This window comes from Panicum hallii, chromosome 9 (assembly GCF_002211085.1).
Source record: "Panicum hallii strain FIL2 chromosome 9, PHallii_v3.1, whole genome shotgun sequence".
Classification (NCBI taxonomy): Eukaryota; Viridiplantae; Streptophyta; class Magnoliopsida; order Poales; family Poaceae; genus Panicum; species Panicum hallii.
The window spans coordinates 56,597,983-56,621,984 of record NC_038050.1 but is presented as its reverse complement, the minus strand read 5'-3'; the positions used below and the strand labels follow the sequence as shown (position 1 = coordinate 56,621,984).

General features: G+C 49.3%; 4 protein-coding genes across 8 annotated transcripts; 2 read left to right on the top strand and 2 right to left on the bottom strand.

The window, feature by feature from the left end:
* Positions 1 to 10,770: 10,770 nt before the first annotated feature.
* LOC112872595 (expansin-B9-like) lies at positions 10,771 to 11,806 on the top strand. Its single transcript, XM_025935651.1, has 3 exons — positions 10,771 to 11,091; positions 11,163 to 11,347; positions 11,482 to 11,806. The coding sequence occupies exons 1-3, from the start codon at positions 10,771 to 10,773 to the stop codon at positions 11,804 to 11,806; spliced, it is 831 nt and encodes a 276-aa protein (XP_025791436.1).
* Positions 11,807 to 13,131: 1,325 nt separating this feature from the next.
* On the top strand, positions 13,132 to 14,183 carry LOC112872596 (expansin-B9-like). The gene is made up of 3 exons (XM_025935652.1): positions 13,132 to 13,428; positions 13,547 to 13,731; positions 13,859 to 14,183. Exons 1-3 carry the CDS (start codon positions 13,132 to 13,134, stop codon positions 14,181 to 14,183), a joined length of 807 nt encoding a protein of 268 aa, XP_025791437.1.
* A 381-nt stretch (positions 14,184 to 14,564) lies between these two features.
* Positions 14,565 to 19,866, bottom strand: LOC112872588 (U-box domain-containing protein 33-like). 3 transcript variants are annotated; one of them, XM_025935638.1, is made up of 9 exons: positions 19,393 to 19,866; positions 18,550 to 18,671; positions 18,330 to 18,451; positions 18,119 to 18,223; positions 17,371 to 17,797; positions 17,155 to 17,295; positions 16,543 to 17,091; positions 15,703 to 16,467; positions 14,565 to 15,086 (listed from the first exon to the last, which is right to left on the bottom strand). In XM_025935638.1, the coding sequence occupies exons 1-9, from the start codon at positions 19,757 to 19,759 to the stop codon at positions 14,895 to 14,897; spliced, it is 2,790 nt and encodes a 929-aa protein (XP_025791423.1). In that variant the 5' UTR covers positions 19,760 to 19,866; the 3' UTR covers positions 14,565 to 14,894. The 3 variants fall into 3 exon arrangements, with proteins under 3 accessions (XP_025791423.1, XP_025791424.1, XP_025791425.1); XM_025935639.1 differs by having other exon boundaries at positions 17,155 to 17,238; XM_025935640.1 differs by having other exon boundaries at positions 19,477 to 19,866.
* A 183-nt stretch (positions 19,867 to 20,049) lies between these two features.
* Positions 20,050 to 23,378, bottom strand: LOC112872591 (U-box domain-containing protein 70-like). 3 transcript variants are annotated; one of them, XM_025935643.1, is made up of 6 exons: positions 23,227 to 23,378; positions 22,450 to 22,643; positions 22,182 to 22,322; positions 21,399 to 22,025; positions 20,544 to 21,308; positions 20,050 to 20,431 (listed from the first exon to the last, which is right to left on the bottom strand). In XM_025935643.1, the coding sequence occupies exons 1-6, from the start codon at positions 23,240 to 23,242 to the stop codon at positions 20,249 to 20,251; spliced, it is 1,926 nt and encodes a 641-aa protein (XP_025791428.1). In that variant the 5' UTR covers positions 23,243 to 23,378; the 3' UTR covers positions 20,050 to 20,248. The 3 variants fall into 3 exon arrangements, with proteins under 3 accessions (XP_025791428.1, XP_025791429.1, XP_025791430.1); XM_025935644.1 differs by lacking the exon at positions 23,227 to 23,378 and adding an exon at positions 22,933 to 23,043; XM_025935645.1 differs by lacking the exons at positions 22,450 to 22,643; positions 23,227 to 23,378 and having other exon boundaries at positions 21,399 to 22,057; positions 22,182 to 22,314.
* Positions 23,379 to 24,002: the final 624 nt, after the last annotated feature.

Below are 24,002 nucleotides of genomic sequence, written 5' to 3'. Positions count from 1 at the left end.
ACACAGATAAGATATAGGACATGTCATATCCCCTATTCCTGTATAAACTACGTTATGTACATAGTCCCGTAGTCCCAGGTCTGACAAGCCCCCGAGCTCTTCGTAGCTGAGTACTGCAGGCTCCTCGAGTACTTCGGAAGTAGTCTTCGGCTTCTTTTGAAGCTCCGTCCTGAAGTTCTTCTTCGAGCACTTCCTTGGCTGCATCGAAGCTATGAGGTGCTCATGCCCCGAATTACTTCTTTGGTATGGTGTGCGATGGAAAATCGCACTCCATATGGAGTAGCCCCCGAGCCTTAGGTTGAATCGAAGAATCAGACTGAGGGTCACATTAGTCTTGAATCTTCCTTGCTTACTCTTCGAATATATTCGAAAATTAAGTAGTCGATGCCACGTATCCCGCAGCCCCCCGAGCCTTGAATCCAAATCTTCTCAGATTTGGAAAAAAAAGATCCAATGGTCGTGGCATGCAATGAAAAAATATTTCCTTGGAAATAATTGGTGTGATGGTACAGATGATGGAAGTTAGATTTAGAATTCGAAAAATCCCTTTTTTCGGGACAATTAACCCTGAAAAAATGGTTAATCGAATAATTTATCTAAAAATCCACCAAATGACCCCTCATCTTCTGAATATTCCCTATGACGATTTTTCAACTTTGGAACAGTAAACCTGTATCCGGCCGCTGGTTATTTAATCCCGCGGTAAACTAGGGTAAAATCCGTGCTTCCAATCTTCAATCCGCCGAGAAATTTCCGAATCCCCAATCAGATCCGTGCTCCGCCTTCACCCCCTTTGACAAGCCCCAAGCTAGCCGAATCTCTCCACCCCTTCTCTGCAGCCCCCTAGCGCATGCGAGTGAGGAAGCTCGTGGCAAACAGATCTAGAATGGCGCCCAAGAGATCCAACGAGAAAGGTGGGAAGGGGAAGGAATCGCAACCGCCTTCTGGGGAGTGACTTACAGTAAGTGCTCCAATAACGACCTTATAAATCTTGTTTCTAAGGGTTTGCTTCAGGGAAAAAATCTCGTCAACTAGCGCCCATCTTTCTGCCAATCTCTTCCCATGGAGAATGTAGACGAAATCGTCTCATTCTACCACTTTTCTGAACGGGGTTTGGCTCTCCCCACCTGCTCTTTCTTCCGTGGTCTTCTTTATTTCTACGGGCTTGAGTTCCATCACCCCAACCCGAACTCGATCCGCCACATTGCCATCTTCATCCACTTTTGTGAAGCTTTCCTTAGAATTGAACCCCATTGGGATCTTTTCCGCTATCTCTTCCGTGTAAAACCGCAACCTACCTCCAAAAATCCATCCGTTGTAGGGGGCGCCGGCATCCAGTTTAGGCAACAGGCCGGTGACAGATATGTTTCCTACAAATTCCCTTCCAACATCCCCGGATGGAAAAACCATTGGTTCTGCATCAGAAACCATGCCCCCCAACTCCCTGAAAGGTCTGGTAAGCCCCTAGTTCTGCGGCCGGAGTGGAACACCGAGCTCGCCAAGGGGGACATGGACCAAGTCGATGAGCTGCTAGCTCTCATAGCAGCCCATAAGGAACTAGGGGTGACCGTTGCGTTCGTAATGTTGTCATTCTTCAAACGCCGAATCCAACCCATGCAGCAACACCATACGCTAGGCTTCGAGTACATGAGTGCTGAAGACCCATCTCGGATGTGCGCATAGGAGTTGACTGAAGATGCCACGCTCATCCGGGTCAAGCGGGCATTGCTGGATGTGAACACGGTGCCCTACGTCCCGGAGCTGGTCTCAGCACAAAATCCTCCAGAGCCGGTAAGGTTTCGACTACTTGAAAAAAATTTCTGTTGCTCTGAAACTTCTGCTGACTGAAAATCTTTTGCAGGGACACACGGCGTTGTACCGGAGTTATCCACCACAAGCCGACATCCCCCAACCATACCACCTTCTTCCCAGCGCCGCAGCTGAAGCAAAAAAGGCTCAATCGTCTGACGATCTGCCCAGCGGTGAGACAACTGAAAGCGAGATCCCCCCGGCAGAGAAGGCAACTGAAGGGAAGGCGAACAAGAACAACTCCCTCGGATCATCCGTGGAGTTGGTGGAAGCCTTGCCATCGGTCCCTCGGGGTCGTCGGGTGGTGCGCAAGTGTAAAGAAAACATAGTCGAACCCACCAGGTATAGGGCCGCCGTCTTGTAGAATTATCAAGTTTTGTGTTTGTTGGATGCTTACTTTGTCTGTGTTGTAGTCCTTCTTCTCCTCCTCCCGACCCCAAGCGCTGAAAGGTGGTCGGGAGCGCGTTTGCTGGGGATGATGTTCCAGCAGGTAGTTCTGCAGAAACTGCTGGAACGGACCCGTTGACTACTTCTGTAGGGGTCGTGACCATTACCGTGGTGGGTACCTCGCCGGGGCATCCCGCGCCCTCGGCTGGTGTGACCCCGCCACCGGCAATGAGTACCGTGGTTATAAAACCACGAGCACTGAGACTGAAGAAGTCCGGTATAAAGAAATCCTCTCTGTAAGTGCAGCTCCTTGTTCATAATATATCTTCTGCTTTTTTGACTTGTTTGATGATATATTTGATGCTGTTTTGTTAGGACTTCGTCTGCTTTGGCGTTGGACGAGCCAGAGCCCATCTCGGCTACTCCAGCCCCTGAGCCGCCAGCCCCCGGGGATGAGGACGCGACGCTGCCCGACCCACCACCTCCCAAGCCCCATCAACTCCAATCCAGCGCTAGCGGTGGTGAACAAGTCGAGGCCACCAATACCACTCCTGCGGATGGCACATATAAGTGTCTGACTCCCTGCGGCTAACTGCTTAGGTCGCAGGCTTCGTGTATTGAACGCTTGTTCGACTTGCAGGTGCCCCGCGACCATCAACTGAAGAGGCTGCGGGTACTTCTGGCCTGCGACTTCAATGGCCGTGGAGTAGCAACGTAGCCATTGCTAGGGAGCTTGCTTGCCATCGTACTTGGTGATGCCGATCGGCTTGAAGCCCTCAGGGTACTTGTAGCTGCTGAACCGTGCGGAGAAAGCTGGGAAACGGTCGCTGCAGTCAGTACCTTCAATCTCGACTTCCTCGCAAATCCTGCGCCTGGAGTCGATCACGGACCGGGCATCACGGCCTTCATTGATGTGCTGGCGCAGGTCTTCTGGAGAAGGCCGGTGATTGGCCTGTCGCGGGTTACCCCCTGGAGGTGGCTGCTGCCTCCCGCCAAGGGCCTGGCTCCCGCGAGCGTTGTCGTTGTTGTGGCTGGGCTGAGGTCGAGGACGACCCCTGGCCGTTCGGCTGTGAGGCTAGCTCCAGCTCTCGCCGACGCGCTCCTCCCTGACGGTAGACGCCGGGTTTTGCTGATCCAGCTGGATCCAGGCCCTCTGCGCGTAAAGAAGTGCTTGACGCACATTTGGATTGTTACTGCGCTCGAGTATGGCCATAACCCTGGCGATGTTGTCCACCGGAGTCTTGAAGCCCCGTTCGATTACGGCGGCGAATTCAGGGTCAAGCTCGCGATGCATAGATCGCCTGCGCTCTTCGATCCTCCTCCGTCGGATTGTGCGGGCTTTGTACCTGGCCCTCCGTGCCTCACGATTGGCGTCATTTTCATCGCTGGCGTTGGCTGTGACCTCATCTTCAGATACAACATCAAATTCGATGATGGGAAAATCGCCATTGTGCTCGCCTTCTTCCACCATCAGCACCTGGCGAGAGGCGAGCTCATCAAAGCTCGCGTCGACTAGTTCAGTCGACTCCTCCGCCGTGGTGGCTAACGGCCTGCCCTCCTGGAAAGGCAATGGCTCGAGGTGTGCCACAAGTCAATCCTCAGCTTCGAGTAGATCAGAAAGGCTCATGCCTTCCCAATGCACGAAGCGCCCCTCCGGAGTGGAGGTGATCATCAGACTGTTGGCACCGAAACAACCCGAGGCCCTCCGACGTGCCGTGGCTTTTGGCTTCTGGAGAAAAGAATCCAAGTCTATCGGTGTTTTTACCGTCGGCCTACCTAGGGATACCCTAAGGTAGGTGATTATTTGGTGAGGGATCGCCGGATCTAGAACTTGAAGGTGAACGCAAGGACACAGGACACAGATTTAGACAGGTTCGGGCCGCTAGAGTAGCGTAATACCCTACGTCCTGTTTGGGGTGTTGAATATTGCGCCCTGCGCTTGGGTGTTGAGCTGCCTGTAGGCGGCTCTCTGTTGGATCTCTTTCTCTTGGTAGCTCTAATTGCTCTTCTAGTTGCTCTACCTATCCAGGTACCCCTACCCTCCTTTATATATCCCAGGGGGCAGGATTCCTAGTAGGATTAGGAGTCCTAATTGGATTACAGGGTATGAGTCCTAATAGGATTACGGTGGAATACTAGTAGGAATTAGACTTCTTTTAGCTCTCAGGTAGCTTTCTTGCGGTACCCAGGGGATCTATCCCTGACAAGCCCCCGAGCTCTTCGTAGCTGAGTACTGCAGGCTCTTCGAGTACTTCTGAAGTAGTCTTCGACTTCTTTTGAAGCTCCGTCTTGAAATTCCTCTTCAAGTACTCTTTTAGCTGCATCGAAGTTATGAGGTGCTCATGCTCCGAATTCCTTCTTTTGTATGAGGTGCGACGAATAATCGCACTCCATATGGAGTAGCCTCCGAGCCTTAGGTTGAATCGAAGAATCAGGCTGAGGGTCAAATTAGTCTTGAGTCTTCTTTGCTTACTCTTCGAGTACTTTCGAAAAAATAAGTAGTCGATGCCACGTATCCCACAGCCCCCGAGCCTTGAATCCAAATCTAAACTTTGGAAAAAGGATCCAAGAATCGTGGCTTTGGTGTTACTCTTCGCCTTCTGCACAGTGAAACTCTTCGCCTCCCGCTGGTTTATTTAACCGCGTGGTGACTTAAGGTTTCTTCTGCACTCTCAGTCTTCATATGAGTCATCTTCGAGTAATTTTGCGGCGTCCAGCCCCCGAGCTTACGAGCCAAGAAAGCCGAAGGAGCCATGTCGAGTATTGTGCATCGTCCAGCCCCCGAGCCTGGGAACTGGCGGAACCGTGATGGCATGCCTTGCTGCTTGAAGGGTTGTTGCCGAAACTCGATCTGAAAAAAGACAATGCATACATTATGTAGCATAATGTAAAGATACCGAGTAGTACTCAGTAATAATGTGAAAAAGACACCAAAATTTATTCGGTGTAAAATTTGCTGTGTCGAGCTCTTTTTTTTCTTAGGCCATTTAAATCTCCCAAGCAGTCCACCCTTTAGGTTCACCCGGTCCCAGTTTAGACTTCGCCCATAGCATGTACGAGTCGCTTAGGTCTTATGGCCTTCGCTCATATCATGTACGAGTCGCTTAGGTCTCTTGCCTTCGCTCATATCATGTATGAGTCGCTTAGGTCTCCTGCCTTCGCTCATACAGGACGGGTCGCTTAGGTCATGACTGGGGACTCGAGGCTTCATGGATTAAGACATTTGCTACTCGAGTAGATTAGCGACCGTTAAGAGGAGACAACGAGCAGAAAGTGGTCGTCATGCGACAAAGAGGATGCGCCGTGCGCAAAAGTAGTCGACGAAGTGTAGCTCTGGAGGGTTTTATTGCCCATCGAGAGTAGTAGACGGACAAGTAGTCGATCATGGTGTAGCCCCCGAGGGTTTCATGCCCGTCGAGAGGTGTACCCCCAAAGGTAGCCGATCTTGTGAAGAACAAGTCGGAAAAGGTATAAGTGACTTAGCTTGATTCGTGGACGAATGTTGATGAAGCCGTGGAGCTCGTTGATGGAGCTGTGACAGTTTGTTGATGAAGCTCGACTAGCCAGAGTCGATTCCGACTAGTTTTCAAGTCAAAACGAGTAGTTGATGTAGTCGTTGCTGTGATGCTCGCCCTCGACTAGTTTCTAGGTGAGACGAGTAGTCGAAGTAGTCGTCGGCAGAGTCGAAGTAGTCAAACTCATCGCTGCTGCGCGCGGATATTGCGGCACAAGCCGAAGCTGAACCGGGTCATCGAGGTTGGCAGCCGCGGCGCATCAACGTTGTAGCGTGAGGCGAAGTCGAGCCGAGTAGTCGAAGTCGATGTTGCCGTTCGTCGAAGGATCCGATCTCGAACTCGATGAATCGATCCGCCAATGCATATGCACGAAGTAGCAATCCGCCACCTTGAGTAGATTGATGTTGATGAAGAAGTCCTTCAAATTCGCCCAATGATCATGACGATCGGCCCCACGGTGGGCGCCAGCTGTCGGTGTTTTTACCGTCAGCCTACCTAGGGATACCCTAAGGTAGGTGATTATTTGGTGAGGGATCGCCGGATCTAGAACTTGAAGGTGAACGCAAGGACACAAGACACAGATTTAGACAGGTTCGGGCCGCTAGAGTAGCGTAATACCCTACGTCCTGTTTGGGGTGTTGAATATTGCACCCTGCGCTTGGGTGTTGAGCTGCCTGTAGGCGGCTCTCTGTTGGATCTCTTCCTCTTGGTAGCTCTAATTGCTCTTCTAGTTGCTCTACCTATCCAGGTACCCCTACCCTCCTTTATATATCCCAGGGGACAGGATTCCTAGTAGGATTAGGAGTCCTAATTGGATTACAGGGTATGAGTCCTAATAGGATTACGGTGGAATCCTAATAGGAATCAGACTTCTTTTAGCTCTCGGGTAGCTTTCTTGCGGTACCCAGGGGATCTATCCCTGACAAAGTCCTCCTCCAATATGGAGAGGGACTTGGAGTTGTTGGCCTCCTGAAGATCAGTGGCCAAATCGCGTTGACCGAGTCGTGATCGGCTACGCGAGTCCTTAGATTGAAACGAGTCCAACCCGAGGAAGGTTGTCGCAGCACCGGATGAAGTCGTGTCGGAAGCAGACTCTACCTTGGTCTTTGCGGCAGATGCATGGTTTGACAGGTCGTCGAGATCATCAACGAACTTGTCAAGATCGCTGCTGGGACCCGCCGCGGAAGTTTTTGGCTTCATGTCGACGAGTAATCGATGGAAACTGCCTGCATCATCTGCGATGCAAACCCACGAGCCAAAAACAAATGTCGTGCCATGAGAGGGAACTGACCTGGTGAACTGGAATGATGCCATCGAGTTTGCCGGTGGATCTTCGATGCGCTCCCCTACCTGGCGCGCCAGCTGTCGGTGTTTTACCGACTGCCCACCGAGGGGTATACCCAAGGTGGTAAGTTTTAGGTGAGGAGACGCCGAGATCAGGAACTCGAAGGTGCAAGGAACATAAGATTTAGACAGGTTCGGGCCGCGAGGTGCGTAATACCCTACGTCCTGTATGGTGGTTTCTATTCCCTTGGGTGGTGTTGTTGTATTTTGAATGGGTCCCTACCCCCCTTATATATCCGGGAGGTTAGGGTTACAAGAATCCTAGTCCAATACTAGATAAGGAATCGTAACCGAATACAACTCGAGTAGATTCCTTCTATACCGACTAGTTTTATCTCCTATTCATACGGAATAAATAAGAGATAAATGAGGTAAATAAGAGACAAGAAGAGCTTTATCTCTTAAGCCTGTTTAAACTACGTTATGTACACAGCCCCATGGCCCCGGGTCTGACACCAGGACCTCGCCGCAGCCCGCCACGGCTTCGCCGTGCACAGTCACCACACGCGCCGCCGCAACATCGCGGCACGGTGCAAGGGGAGCCCTTGCAGGCATTTCCCCGAGCGCCTTTAGCGCACACTCGCGCCGCACACCCGGATATACGCCACATGCACGCACACCGACCCACACCTTACAAATCCGCACGGGATCTCCACGGCCGTACCTGATCCGAGCCTGTGGCTGACGTGCAGGCCGGGGTTGCCAGCAAAGAGGAAGAGGGAGAAAGAGAACAAACCGGGCCTAGGAGCCGGCCCGTCGAGCCACTAACCCAGCTAGCCTGCCAAGCCGAGCCAAGCTAGCCCATTACCGCGAGCCAGCTTGCCTAGACCTTGAGCCGAGCAGCCCTTGGAGCCAAGCTAGAGTGTTGGGCCGGCTGAGCCGACCCAAACACTTTCGGCCAAAATCTGAGCCGCTCTTTCTTTTTATTTTTTCTTTTCTAGGCCCCACCTGTCAGCCTCTGGGTGAGGCTGGGACCACCGACCTGTTGACCCATTTACCGTTGACCGGTCAACTCTAACGTAAGCATGACCCACTGCTGATGTCAGCAAAACCCGACCCCACCTGCTGACGTCACGCTAACATCAGTATGCCACATGGCATGCCCTAGTGCTGACATGTGGCGCTGGCTGTGTGCTTTTCTTTTTCAAATCTTTTTAATAATTTCAGAAATACATTTAAGCTTAGAAAATTTATAATAAATCAATCGGGCCTCCAAAAATTATGAAGCCAGTTTCATAATTCTTCTAAAAACATGAACAACCCATTAGAGTAGATTTTGGTATGATTTGGATCTTATTTGCGTACTTTTTATGTATTTTTGCACTTTGGCCTCGTATTTATTCGTAATTATGAATAGGACCCGTCGATGAGGAGCTGACCGACGTTGAGGACCACCAGGACTACCAAGGGAGCCAAGACTACTAAGAGAACCCAAGTTCACGCCCATCTAGATCTGAATACCTAATAGGCATTGCTTGCTAGATATGCTATTGCTTCATATCGATCTACTATGAGATGAACCTGCATAGCCTCTTTATTTACATGAACTCCTTGCTTTCCTATACACTTGATATATATGAGATGCCTTGCTACATTTTGCATGAGTATGTATGGGAAATGGATGGATAGTCTTGGCGTGAGTGGAGATACAATTTCCAGGAGTTGGTGAATAAGGCTTATAGCAGGGAGCGAGCGAACCTAACTCGATCTTTGGATCGAGAGCCCTATCTTGCCACATTCTACGGAGTGCCTGTGGCGGGCATAACTTTGTGGATACTTGGTGAGGAGTTGGGGACACCCGTAATGGGTGCAGCTGCGGACCATTGCGGTGGATACGCATGTGATGAAGCTGCTTGCTTCGGCATATGAGGACCGGTTGAGAGTAACTATGATTTGTGGGACTATGTTAAGCGTGCACACCACTTACCCATTATACGGGTGGGCCCGATCCAGGGCCAACAAGTGCAGTACCAAGCCGGTAGGTGGATCGAGTATCGGTGCAGGGGGAGGAGGTGCTGACCTCACATTCCCCGAGACACAAGGGAGACTTCACAATCCTAAGGCGACCTCTTGCGGGAGGATGCACCCAAGATCCGGGAAAGCCGGATGGTACGGAGGCTACTTAGTTTATGTATCAGTAGCCGGTGTCTCGTCATTCTACTGGGTCCCTCCTGGTTGGATTCGATTCGAGTGGGTCCAGGTGTACAATCCCTGGAGGGTGAAAACTATACGTATAGCCGCGTCCTCAGTCATGGACAACCCTACTCTTCTGTTGCTCTTATTCGTTAGTGTTACTCATGTGTTCTACCTCTCTCTATTGATGACTACCTGTCTAGGGCAGCTGAGGTGCAAGGAGTGGGAGTTCTCGCACCGACTTGGTGGTTATTGAAGGTGTGAGTTGGACTAGGAGTCCGGGATGCCGGAACGGCCCGAGTTCGGAGTTTGGATGATGATATATCTTGATGATACGCATGCATAGGAAACTCTAGCTTATCTTCTTGAATTTTGTTATATCTTTAGTATAGTCCACTTAAAATTTGCATACAGATGGCGACGTGGATCTATCCCATTCTTTAGGGATAGTTTGGTAGATGCAGGATCCGACCAGAAGTTCGACCCCAAGGATGAAAGATGATAGGAGTGAGACCCGTGCTACGCTTAAGTTTGCCTGTGGTGGAGATTTCATAAGATGAAGGATGGTCTGGAAGCCTAATTATCGTTTCCACTTTCTGCTCGATCATTTTAGCCCAAGGAGCTTGTATTAGGATTGTACTACAATTCTTTAAATTATGCAATTAATAAATCTATATATTGGCTTTTCACGCTCTGTGACTATAATATGTATCTGAAATAAGTTATGTATATGATAGCGTTTGATCTAAGAATTACCGTAAAGTTATATGGTCGGATTTTCATTTTGAAAATCCGAATGACTCATATAGGCTCGCAAGTGATGATAATGGCCCGATGTGGACACGGACTCCCCAGATTCACAGCGAGGCCAGAGCCCCGAACGCCCGGTGTCGCCGGGCGTGGAGACCGCTGACGGTGACGGTTGGCCATGGGAGTGGATGCGCGAGCGCTACGGCGAGACCAGACCACGGGGCCCCGTAGTCCTCGGCAGGAAGGCTCCACTGCAGCTGCCTGCGCGAGGGGAAGGCATTGCCGACGTGGCGCTCCGGTGAGCGGCGGCCGGCGGGTGCCGACTGCCGTGGGGCCCGGCCGCAGGCCGCAGCGCAACGGGCCAACGGTTTGCCACGAAAGAGAGACGTGTGGTTGGGTTATTGGGCCGGTTGTGTCGGGCTGAGTGAGCCGAAAGGCGGAGGATTCGGTTCGAGTCCATTTCCTGATTTTGCAGATTTGCAAGAGCAGAAAAGGAGTGAGTGGTGCGGCGACGGCGAATGGCGATCGACCCGGATAGTAATTGCTTGAAATTTCTTGAGGTAATCCGGAGCAAGAGATTATTGCCAATAAAGACGCAGGGTGGCCGGGGGTATTGCAAGCATCTGGCCGTCGTAGTGAAACCCCACAAGATGGAGATGGAAACCTCTAAACACAGACGCCGCAAATACTCCCCTCATTTAATCACCAGAGATCGCATGCCCAAAACACGCGCCCTATAAGTATCCAGGCCGTCCCCGCACCACAGCTACCACACACGCACACAGACACACACACACACACGCACACATTCATGTCACGCCGCTGTAGCAAGATGGGGTACCTGCCCAACGCCGTGGCCGTGGCCGTGGCCGTGGCCGCCGTCCTGGCGGCGGCGCTCGTCACCGGCGGGTCGTGCGACTCCTCATCAGCTCCCAATAAGGTGCCGCCGGGCCCCAACGTCACGACCGGCTACGACGGCAGGTGGCTCGCCGCTAAGGCCACCTGGTACGGCAAGCCCGTCGGCGCCGGCCCCGACGACAGCGGCGGCGCGTGCGGGATCAAGGACGTGGACCGGCCGCCCTACAGCGGCATGACGTCCTGCGGCAACGGCCCCATCTTCAAGGACGGCAAGGGCTGCGGCTCATGCTACGAGGTATACGTACGCGAGCAGAATTGCTTGACTAGCAGACGCGAGATCTTGACGAACTTGATGCGTGCATGCAGATCAGATGCAATGCGCCGGAGGAGTGCTCCAACAATCCGGTGACGGTGTTCATCACCGACATGAACTACGACCCCATCGCCCCCTACCACTTCGACCTCAGCGGCACCGCGTTCGGCGCCATGGCCACGGCGGGGCTCCAGGACAAGCTCCGCCACCGCGGCATCATCGACCTGGAGTTCAGGAGGTCCGACACCATTATATATCTCGCTCGATCAAATAAAAACTTCTTCACGATCTGCGTATGTACACGCCTGAATGCTGCGCATTCCGATCCTGCACTCATGCAACAAGAATGACGACATGGAGCATGCATTGCAGGGTGCAGTGCAAGTACGCGGCCGGGCAGAAGATCGTGTTCCACGTGGAGCACGGCTCGAACCCCAACTACCTGGCGGTGCTGGTGAAGTTCGTCGCGGGCGACAGCGACGTCGTGCAGATGGACCTCAAGGAGAAGGCGTCGCCGGAGTGGGAGCCGATGCGGCTCTCGTGGGGCACCATCTGGAGGATGGACACGCCCAGGGCGCTCAGGGGCCCCTTCTCCATCCGCCTCACCAGCGAGTCCGGCGAGAAGCTCGTCGCCACCGACGTGGTCCCGGAGAACTGGATCCCCAACACAGTCTACGAGTCCAACATCCAGTTCTAGATTTCTACACCACTGATCGAGCATGTGCTGTTAGTTAACCAGTTCTAGAAAATTGAAGGTTATCATTTATTTTTGCTATGATGGGAGCAAATTAAATGTGCGGGATAGCCGGTGTTCCGAAGAAAGCTCTGCGATCTCACATACTCCTCCTCTAGTGGTTTTATTTTTATGGGAGTTACGGAAAGAAATCTTCAATCGACGCGAGCTCCCAGTACCGCCCCTCCTAACAAACGGAAGGAAGAGGGCGATAGCGTGGATTTCGGTATTCTAAACTTTAAACGGCTATAGCTGCCGCTAAATCCGGCTATAGTTGCTAGAAAAGGTAGCCGGTATAGTATTTAGCTCGCTAAAACCGGCTATAGCCCGCTAAACGTCATAATAGCAGTCCTACCGCTAAAAGCTTTAGCCGGCAATTTAAAACCATGGATCTAATACATCGTTACCATGAATGTGCATATGCATTGTATTGCTGCAATTGCATTTGCACTGCATGACGCCTACCAGCTACCATTCAGCCATCAAGCATGCATTACTCAACAGTAACACCTAAAGCATGCGCACTATCATTATTCAGCAACAGGTATGCAACTCATGCAAATTATGACTAGTAGTTCTTCTTATTTGCTAGAGAATCATGAATACATTTTCTGCCTCTAGACAATTTCTCCATGTATTCACGTCTTCTTGCCATGCAAATTATTTTTTTCTGGCCAAAACAAATCCGCTCGGTTAGGTCATTTCTCATTAGAAAAAACCAAAAAGAGTTACACAAGCAATTAGCAACGAGCTAGCTAAAAAAGATTAAAGAAGAAACAAGAGAAAAGAAAAAAATATAAATACATGCGTACAAATTTACACCTATAACTCTTGGAAAGACTAATCCGACATATCTTAAATTTATGAAGTATTCATATGTGCCTCATTGTGAGTACACGTGCTGAATCAAGACTCGGAAACAGAAAAGGCAAAACCCCGAAGAAAAAAAAGCTCCAGTAATTACTGAGACCGAACAGCGTAGCCTGGCGCACGCACAGCTAGCCCAACGCCACACGAACGAACGCGTGAGCAAACTGTCGAGGCGCCGATGGAACAGCCCAAACCACGTACCGGCCTATGTCGTCAAACCCGCGCGGCGCTCGCAGGTCGTCCGTCCGACGCTAGCGGCCGCCCGACCTGCGCGCGCGGCGCAGCTGGCCCGCCCTGCGCGGCGCCGGCGCTGTGCTGCTCCACCCATCCTCTCCATAAGTAGCCCGCCCCCGCACGGCGTGGCCTGTCACAACCACACCCCCGACGCATTCGAATAACAGTTCGCCACAAAGATATATATGGGATCCCTCGCCAATAACATCGCGGCCGTGGCGGCCGTCCTGGCGGCGCTCGTCGCCGGCGGCTCGTGCGGGCCCCCGAAGTTCCCGCATGGCCCCAACATCACGGCCAACTACAACGGCCTGTGGCTTCCCGCCAGGGCCACCTGGTACGGCCAGCCCAACGGCGCCGGCCCCGCCGACAACGGCGGCGCGTGCGGGATCAAGGACGTCAACCTGCCGCCCTACAGCGGCATGACGGCCTGCGGCAACGTCCCCATCTTCAAGGACGGCAAGGGCTGCGGCTCATGCTACGAAGTACGTACGGACGACATTGCTTGCCGGAATAATCCTGCAGCACGATGCCGCCGTCGTCCATGAATCCGAAATAGTAGATGTTAAATATATAAATTTCTCGTGGCGTTGCTGCACGCAGATCAGATGCAAGGCGCCAGACGAGTGCTCTAACAACCCGGTGACGGTGTTCATCACCGACATGAACTACGAGCCCATCGCCCCCTACCATTTCGACCTCAGCGGCAAGGCCTTCGGCGCCCTGGCCAAGCCCGGCCTCAACGACAAGCTCCGCCACTGTGGCATCATCGACCTGGAGTTCAGGAGGTCATTATATTATTTATATTGCTCGATCGGCTATTCGGCTATCAGCATGCACTTCTCCATGATGCAAGATCTGTACTACGTGCAAGCAGAGATGACAATGCAATGCATGAACTGCTGATGCCTGCAGGGTGCGGTGCAAGTACGTTGGCGGGCAGAAGATCGTGTTCCACGTGGAGAAGGGGTCAAACCCCAACTACCTGGCGGTGCTGGTGAAGTTCGTCGCGGAGGACGGTGACATCGTGCAGATGGAGCTCAAGGAGAAGGAGACGCCGGAGTGGAAGCCGATGAAGCTCTCGTGGGGCGCCATCTGGAGGTTTGACACGCCCAAGGCGCTCAAGGGCCCCTTCTCCATCCGCCTCACCAGCGAGTCCGGCAAGAAGCTCGTCGCCACCGACGTCATCCCGGCGAACTGGATCCCCAACACAGTCTACAAGTCCAACATCCAGTTCTAGATTTTCTGACATCACTTGAACCGCGTGCTGCAGTAAGTGGTCGCTAACTTTTTTTGGCATGAGCAGTGGAGCATCATGCACGGTTAACCATGTTGAGGTTTCTGAGTTCTAATTTGTAAATCTGGGCTGATCACCTTTTGTTCGGGTTCATGAATCCGAAACGGTGGAAATGAGAAGATTCTGTATATCATCGATGGATAGTTGAAACGTGCTACTGATATAAGCATCAAACTGTTCCAACTTAACTTGTGAAATGTCAGAAGTGCAGTCCTTCCATATCCATATAACCAAAACATATGACATGGCATGGAACAAAGGCAAAATACTCCGTGAGCATAGTGCCAATTAGCTATAAATTAATTTGCCATGAAATAGTTCATCTCGAAGAAACACGTGCTATGATTAGAAATATTCGCTCTGCTGCATACTTGCAGTTCCTCCTGAGTTTGTAACAAAGCACAATAATCCTCAATGCTGATTGAACCTGGAACACTTTTGTTCCAAGCACAGCACTCATATGTACAAATGCAAAATTCATTGCAAGTTGCGACACGCTACATTCCAGAGAGAAGATTTCTGAACAAACAATAGAATATCGAATCATAATGCTAACGAAGTTCAAGTTAAATGGACCCAATCACGGTCTTTTTCTCTGCTTCAGCTTTGCAATGATGCGCTGATCTCCTGCAAGTTATCGAAAAAAAGAACCAATTAAGATGGTCGCTGCTTCTTGAAGTGCTCCTTTATGGCAGAATGAAGAGCATGATTTGGCATGAGATGATGGTGTGCCAGAGGTAATTTTGTCATTGGGGACGTGCTGTGTCCACTGTGGAGCCATCCCTTTATGACCTCAGCTTCGTAAGTGTATCCGTCTGCGGCAATATGTGGATTCCTCATGACCTCCTAAAATTTTGTTACACGAAGAAAATAAGAATCAGTTGTCAGTAAGTAAATGCTATTAAGACTGGTCGCGTCAGTAATTCAGTATATGAATTTGTTTTCTACTTCAGCAAGCACAACAATCCTCTACTTAACAAGCACACAATATTCTATAGCCTGGAAGTCCGCAGCACGAAGTTCAGCCCTATGATCAACAAAAGCTACTATTAATTTGGAAATATTTTTTTCTTTGCTAACTTCAGCAATATCTAAGCATTTTGAAATATGAAGATAGGTGATTATTTAATATAGTGCTATATTAACCAAAATCCAAACTAAAGGTTTTCTATTCTGGAAAAAAATCCTTCCACCATATCGTAATTTTGATGTAATGTGAGACTAAGAACACCAGAGGTCTATTGAATGTGCTAGCAAATCTAGTCCAACACTCAGCTCCAAGAAGATCTGACACAAAATAACTTTCAGACGGTTTGAGGATGGAGAATGGCATTCTCGGAAACTATGAGAGTTTTGGGCCAAGACAACCAAAGTAAATTAACTACGCAATACCTTGCGTTTCTGATTCTAGTGAAATGCAGAACTAACGTTACAAGCACATTAAATGGAAAATAAAACATACCTGAGAAATAGGACATAAGAAGCATGAAGGTGTGTGGCTCTCAACAGACCGATGTCCAAAGGACTGTGGTGTGGCTGATAGCGAAGCTGACTTCACCAGGGGCTCAATCACGCAACACACATCACTCATACGATAAGGTCGCCTTCTTCTGCTAAGCTCTGCACACTGAAGACCAAGAAGCATCAGCTTCTTGGCTTGCACAAATGGCCACTCCCCAGCAGACTGATCAACAAGGAGCTCCGACTCATCTTTCTCAAGTGCATCCTCCACTGCCCTTCCAATGCCTAAAGCTGGTTTCCCAGTTACCAGCTGAAGTATGACAATACCCAAAGAGTATATGTCAGACCGTGCTGTTAGCTCCCCGGTGGTAAGAAATTCAGGGTCCATGTAGGCAAAAGTGCCTCTTGGGTTCGTCGTTTGGTAGAGGCTTGTGGACATTGTGCTAGATTTAACTAGGAGGCAAGAGATGCCAAAATCACTAAGTTTGCTGACAAAATTGGCATCAAGGAGGATGTTTGCAGGCTTGAGATCACCATGGATTACTGGATGAGGCTCGGTAGAGTGAAGGAAGACGAGTGCAGAGCATATCTCACCAATGATCCTTGTACGGACTTGCCATGTTAGTGGAGGTGTGTTGTTTTCACAGGCTAGACGGTCTTCAAGGCTTCCATTGGGTAGGAACTCGTACACAAGACCTGAAGCTTCCGAGCAAGAACCCATAAGCATTACAAGGTTTGGATGCCTGACCCTACTAAGAACAACGACCTGCACAGTAAAATTACTTTAGTAAAATTAAACAGTAACATACATTGCATAATTCAATTTTTTGGCTTTTATTACCTCTTGCCGAAATTGCGACTGCCCTTGTAAGTTATGAGTGCGCAGCATCTTAATTGCCACTGTTGTGTTGCGCAGGGAACCTCTGTAGACACGCCCAAATCCACCTTCACCGACCTTCATTGTGTCACTGAAATTCTGTGTTGCCAGCTGCAGCTCTGACAAAGAGAATTCAGTGTTCCATGTCAAACTTGGGCACGATACTGTTTTTCCTATCTCTTTATGCAGCTCATCTACATCCTTAAGCGCATTATCCCTTTCATGCTTCAGTTTCTCGTACTCCAACTGCTGTGAATGAATAAGGGATTTACTCGCTGCCAACTTATCCTCAAGAGTCTTGACAATGCCACCATATTCATCGACTCGTTGCTCCAATGTTGCCTTCTGTTCACGCATCTTAACAAGCTTATCAATGATGTCATCTCTGTCCTGTTTAAGTGCATCTATTTCTTGCTTCATCGATTCTATGACACTGTTTGCCTTCGCTAGAGCTTCCTTGACGTCTTTCCTCTGCTTGGCCTCGTTTAAAGATGTATCCTCAAAATTGTCTGCCTGCAATCATAAGAACTTTGTGTCAAATTCTACATGGTTTTCGTGCTAATGTGGTGAAGGTACCTTTCGGCGAAACAAAATGGGTTCTTCCTCTGCCATTTGTCTCCTCACGGACTCATCAAATGCTTGCTTCTGATGCTTCTCAGCCTGAGTGAAGACTTCTTCAAGTTTATCAAATATGTCAATATTTGAATTCATGGTATCCTATGCACCAGCAACTGATCAGATTAAGTCTAAAGTAAATCCTCTACTGTTCAACTTGGGTCTGAAAAAGCAAACCTGTTCACGGTATAAAGCTGGATTTTGAAGATCACACCCCGCATGTACAGAGGGTAGGATTTCAGTTGCATCATGCCTAGGTGTTGAAAATGAGCTGGAGTCACTGAACCCCTCGTCAGTCACGGTAGAGGATGCTTGGTGCAAACTTGGAAAACTTCGTATTGGAACACTATCCCAGGAATTGGCAGATTTATCCTCTATGCTTCGCCTGCTAAAATTTGTCCGCACAGATAACCGAGAAGGTAGTCGCAATGATGTTCTAACAGATGCAGGCACAACCTTTTCTGACATCGACCTCTGTACATGGCCATCAACTGCATTGTTTACATATCCGTTTGGTTGTCCACCCCTCTCAAATGAAGTGGACATTGAACTTCTGGTAGCTGGGGGTGTTGCTGCATCGCAAGATGCAGGAACACGAGCGTCCCTGTATAAAGTTGAGTTTAGAGTAAATAATTAAATAATTAAGTGCTGGCAGGAAAAGAATGAACAACAACAAAATGGTAGCATCTAAAATGTGATGTGTAGACAGGAAATTAGAATAATCCAAAATCGATATGCAAATAGGAGGTCCAAGTTAGATTCGGTGAGGTGGCATGGTTTGCACACTGCTCATAGACAAATTCACCTTAGCTAACAATATAAGATGGAGAATATGATGCATTAATCAAAACTCTTACTCATAGACAAATTTAGCTTAGCTAACAATATAAAACGGAGAATATGATGCATTAATCAAAACTCTTACCTAGTGCATATCAGATGTTCCTTGCAAACAAACCAAATCTTGCATGAAGTATCAGCTTTCTGAAGGACAGCAAGTGCCGTCTTGGACTTGGGCATTTTCATTTTCCTGGAATTAAGAAGTAGGGCATCACTTAGTAAGATTTTTTATTCTACATTCTACAACACTGTAACCAGTGGATATGAGTGCTGAAGCGTGAACCTTCACCGCATACCTAGAGTAGTGTTTGTCAGAAGCTGCTCCCATGATGAGTTTGCTCACACCGTGCAGGGAAACAAGCTCCATGATCCCTTTAGCCACATCGTTATTTTCAATCACAAGTTTCTCACATTTGACCTGAAAAGGGCGTACTGCTTCAATAATTGCCCTGGCCTTGCTCATTTAATTCTGAAATGCTTCTCACAGTAGAAAGATTGAAATGTTATTGGTTGCACCTTCATTTTGGAGCACTGGTGAATGTATTCATCCAAGTGTTTCTCAACCTTTTCCCTCTCATACTGTCTGTAAGCACTGACCTGCTCTGGTCTCAGTTTACTTGCATGGAACTTGCTCCCCACTGATAAGTAATGAGATGATATTGTAGGCTTATAACTATACTACGCAAACGAAGTATCTAATTTGTAATATATCATCACATTCATACTGCATTTCACACCCAGGACTTAACAAATCAAAGCATAACTTCCATTACAAAATAACAAAGTATAACAATAGGGCATCCTAAACAACCAAAATTTATGCGAAAGGCTAGGTATCTTCAATTAATCCTAAGGTATCTTCAATTAACCAGAGGAAGATAAGATACTAGCACCCGAGCATTGGAATCAAATTCCGGCTGTTATTGTTGAACTAAGAATTAATCTCGCTCCATGACCGCCAAACATGTCAGAGTTCCGTTCTCCAGGTAAGAGGGAGCATTTCCAGATTCAATTTGTTGGAAATACTACTATTCCTAAGAATATGAAAGCGAGAATCTAGTTACCAACCAATTGGCCAAGCAGATAAGCGAATACAAATCCGGAAATCCCAACGGCGCGGCCTTTGAGTAACAAGAGTAACCGCGTTACTCGACCTCAGTACAAACCTATCGGATAGGTGGAACCCCCTGCACCGGCACATGGAAATCCAAATGTGCTCGCCGGCGTGAGCCACCGGCCCCCTGTTTTGCCCCCGCCGGCGACGGCGACGACGGGAGCGGCGCAGCATCTGGGGCTCCGGCAGGTAAATAAACCAGAATGCTAAACGAGCAATACAGGGAAATGCAAGGGTGAGGGTACCGCATTCTTCAGCTCGCGAGCCCGGTCCGACGGTGAGGGTACGGTGTCGCGCGAGCAGCGAGGAAGCGGAGCGAGAGCACGTACTCATCGGGATCATCTGCGCCGGCGCGTGGACGTGGGCCACAACCACGGCGGCGCCGTCCACGGCCGCCACGTGCCGGAGCGCCCACGCGAGGAGGGACCTGCCGCTCTTGTGCTGCTCCGGCACCGCCACGAACACCTTCTCCTCCCCCTCCCCCTCCCCCTCGTCCTCCTCCCCCCCGGCCGCCTGATCCTCGAATATCTCCGCCGTCGGCGCGCCGCCAGTGCTGGAGGAGAAAGAGCCGGCGCCGCCGTTCCGCGCGCTCGCCGCCTCCCACGCGTCCATGGGAAATGGCGCGCGCGCGCCGCGCAAGTCGAGGTGCAGGGGTTGGATTGGATTAGCCCGCGGGTTGATTACGATCGCCAGCGCGGAATAAATATCGCGGGATGCTGTTAGTTTGGGGGGGCATTAGGATCGTAACCAACTAACGAACTGAGCTTAGTTCGCTCGGGCGGGTGGACTGGTCGCGCTGCCACGTGGCACCCGCGGGACCCATGGAGTGACGCTGGCAGGTGGGGCCACCGTGGCATGTGGTGCCGAAAAGAGCCTAGTCAACTGGCGTGGGGAGGCATTGATTGTCAACTGTCGCAGGATCAGGCATGCAAATGGACAAAATCACAAACAGCTATGCACATGTTACATAATACAATCGTGGAGACTATGAATTTAAAAAAGGCAAAAAAGGTCTAGCTTTCTTGCACCCCCTTCAGGATCCAAGCAGATACGAATCAAGAATCATATAGATGGCAGGCATAAACGAGGGACCTGCATCCGTCACGCCCCACGCTGGAGATGTTCTTGGATGGCCGAGCGAAGTGCGGAATTTGGGATTGTTGCACGGTGTGGAAGTGCCAGATTTGTCATGGGTGACGTGTCATGGGCTCCAAGCCAGTCCTTTATCGCCTCCGCTTCATAGGTGAAACCATCGGCGGCGATATGCGGGTTCTTCATGATCTTCTGAGCTCATCAGCAGCACCACCAACGCGAATAGGTCAGCGCAACTTCATGGCTGCAAGCAACTAGCGTGGCATGACAACAAGAATTCAGCGTGAGGCAACATGATGCGTACCTGCAAAATGGGGCACAAGAAGTAATGTGGCACGCTGCCGCTTTCATCCTGAATGGATGAAGATGTTGACGGGCACGATGATAGGGCGGCACTCTTCATCATCGGCTCAACCACAGGCCACACGTCGGTGGCGAGATCCGCGCGGCGCCTCCTCTTCTCCACGGCGCATCTCATGCCGATGCGCGCAAGCTGCTGCGCCTGCACAAAGGGCCACTCACCGGCGGATCTGTCGATGATCGTGTGCAGTTCATCGTTGATCATTGCATCCTCCACTCTTTTCACTATCTCCCTTGGGTGTCTCCCGGTCAAGAGGCGGAGGACGATGATGCCGAACGAGTAGGTGTCTGATCCTGAGGTCAGCTCACCGTTGGCCATGTACTCTGGGTCAGAGTAGAACATCGTCCCGATCGGATGGTCAGTAAGGTGGACCATGGTGCTGGTGTCGGACGGGACAAGAAACCGAGCGATGCCGAAGTCTCCAAGCTTGCTCACTAGATCAGCATCAAGGAGGATGTTGGAAGGCTTAAGGTCACCGTGCACGACCGGCTTGGGCTTATGACTGTGGAGGAAGATCAGTGCAGAACAAATCTCCCCAATGATCCTTGTTCGGACTTGCCATGTCAGTGCAGGGGTGTTACCCTTGCAGGAAAGACGGTCTTCAAGGCTTCCATTTGGTAAATATTCGTACACAAGAGCAGATTCTTCATCGCAGGCTCCTAAGAGATTGACAAGATGTGGATGTCTCACTTTGGTCAGGATCAAAACCTGGAAACATGAGCGCAAATGCCGAATCACTTTGCATAACCACTTTATAAACATTAGTATCATGAGAATGCAACGTACTACTTTAATTACCTCACGCTGAAACTGCAGTAAGCCCTGGAGGTTCTCAGTATGGGCTAAAATCTTAACGGCCACGGCGGTGTCACCGATCGTGCCCTTGTAGACACGCCCATACCCACCTTCTCCAATCTTCATTGACTCGCTGAAATTTTCTGTTGCCAGCTTCAGCTCAGCCAAGGAAAACTGAGTGTGTTTTTCAAGATATCTGACCGCACCGTCCCTGTCGGGACGCAACCGGTCGTCAAGGGTGCATCTGTATGCTCCCAACTCATTTTCTAGAACATTAGTATCAAAATTGGTATCAGAGACACACTCCACCAGTGCCAACTTCGGCTCATTTTTTGCCTGAAGCTTTGCAAGGTATTCATCTCGGTGGATTTTACACTGAATAATTTCCTCTCTCAATATTTCCATCTCATGTTTATCCTTGTCATAAGCTTCCTTAGCCACTTCTGACGGTTGGAGCGACATCTGTTCACCTGCTTGGCAAAGTTTTTCAATGTATTCATCACGCTGGATCTTTAGCAATTCAATCTCCTTTTTCATTTTTTGTATCAAGTACTGATCTGTGGCACGAGCTTCCTCAATTTCTTTTGAACGGCGTATCTCTTTTAAGAGGTACTCCTGCAATTTCTTAGCCTGAAATGGTAGTTCCATTAACTAGATACCACGTATACCAAATGAAAGAAACATGTGCTTAGCAATAGAGAAATACTTCATTGCATTACGTGGTTTCCAACTCCATATGTGATTTGATACATATAATGAAAAGTAAACAATGATAAAGAAAATTACTTTCTTGCGGACAACCAGGAACTCCTTTTCGACTTGTTGGCGCTGGCAAGATTCTTCAAAGTTTTCCTTCTTCAATCTGACAATCTCATCAAAGGATTTTTGAAGTCTATCTTGCAAATCAGCATCGAAATCCATCTCTGCCTATGGATAAGTTGCAGATGTATAGTCAGATTTGCTCGGATTGATGGACGTCCACCAAAAGGATCAGTTCAGGCTACAGTTGTAACAAGAGTCAGGGAGTATGCATGTCAAAAACGTTTGTGCAAACCAGATCTGTGTGGAGTGCTGAACTCTGAACATGTTCTGTTCGGAGCATCTTCATATCATCTGAGAGAGATGACGCAAGTTGAGACATAGAGCCACTAGTCTCGGCACTGCTATCCCCATGCAAAGACAATAAGTCCGAGTAGTCCACTTCATCGGACGCGAATGATGATATGCTGAAAGATCTTGAGCTAGCACCTGGAGAAAGAAAAATCACATCAGTAGCAGTTACGAGCAAGGATTTCTCCTTATCCAATAATCCGAAAAATATTGTACATGGAAAGGTCTTAAAATGTACATATCAGACGATCTTAATCGATATCTAGTTCATCCACCCTAAGCTCTGCGGCATTGATATGGAGGATTGGTCTCTAATCCACGCCAATAATGAAAATCCAAAACGGAAGCAAGCAAAATCAGGAAGCAATTTTCAGCTGGTGAAAAGAGAGGCTGATTTCAGGAAGAACAGTTAGCAAGACCATCGCACCACACAATCTGGGCCAGCTGGCCTCAGCCCTCAAGCAACAAGCATCCAGCTCAACGCTGCTCAGCCATGCAGTGAGTGAGCCAGTACAAGAAGTTCAGAAGCAGCTGTCTTTCAATTTTCAAAGGAGCTGAAGAACCGAGAAGAGCTCTTATAAGAATTTGATGCCCCCCACTGGATACTTTTCGACAAAAGCGCACTAGATTCCGGGTAGCTTGGAAAAAGTAAGAATCTCTGAACAGGAGCATGGATGATGGATGATCAGGTGGATAAATGAAACCTTGCAGGAGTAGTTACCTTGGCGACGACTCATCCGCGGCGGCAAGTCCGAACGCGGAAGAAACGGAGATGGAAATTTCTGGCCCCTCGAAACGGGGAATCTGTCAGGCAGAGCTGTCCCTATTCTGCTCGTTGGCTCGTTTCTGCTCTCCTCCGCGCTGCGCCCTGCACAGCGCTGACCCCGTCTACGCGTTGTTTAGTTCCCCTCCAAATTTCAATTTTTTACGCTCTCTCTCCATCACATCAATTTTGGAACACATGCATGGAGTAGTAAATGTATGTAAAAAAATAACTAATTGCACAGTTTAATTGTACATCACGAGACAAATCTTTTTAGCCTAGTTAGTCCATGATTAGATAAAATTTATCAAATACAAACGAAAACACTGTAGTATCTCCGGTTGAGAAAATTTAGAATCTAAACACCGCTAGGAATCCAGCTACGCCCCGCCCTCCATGTCAGCGTCACACTCCCAGGCGGGCAATCTTGTCGAGCTGCGTAAAAGCTCCGAAATAGTCCATCAGACGCGACGGCATCAGCAGTTAATGGTTAGATTACATGACGTGCCGTGCAGAATGCGGTGGATGTAGACCATGTCTTTGGTGAGACTCATCTTCAATCTATCTAGAAGAATATATAAAAAAAGATATCTCTTCAAAAACGTGCGTGCTGTTAAAAACGTAGTTAAACTTCTCTACAAAATAGGTATTTTATTTTAGGCTAAATCAAACTCTCTAATTTTAATCAAATTTATAAGAAAAATTATACTAACATCTACAATATCAAAATTAGT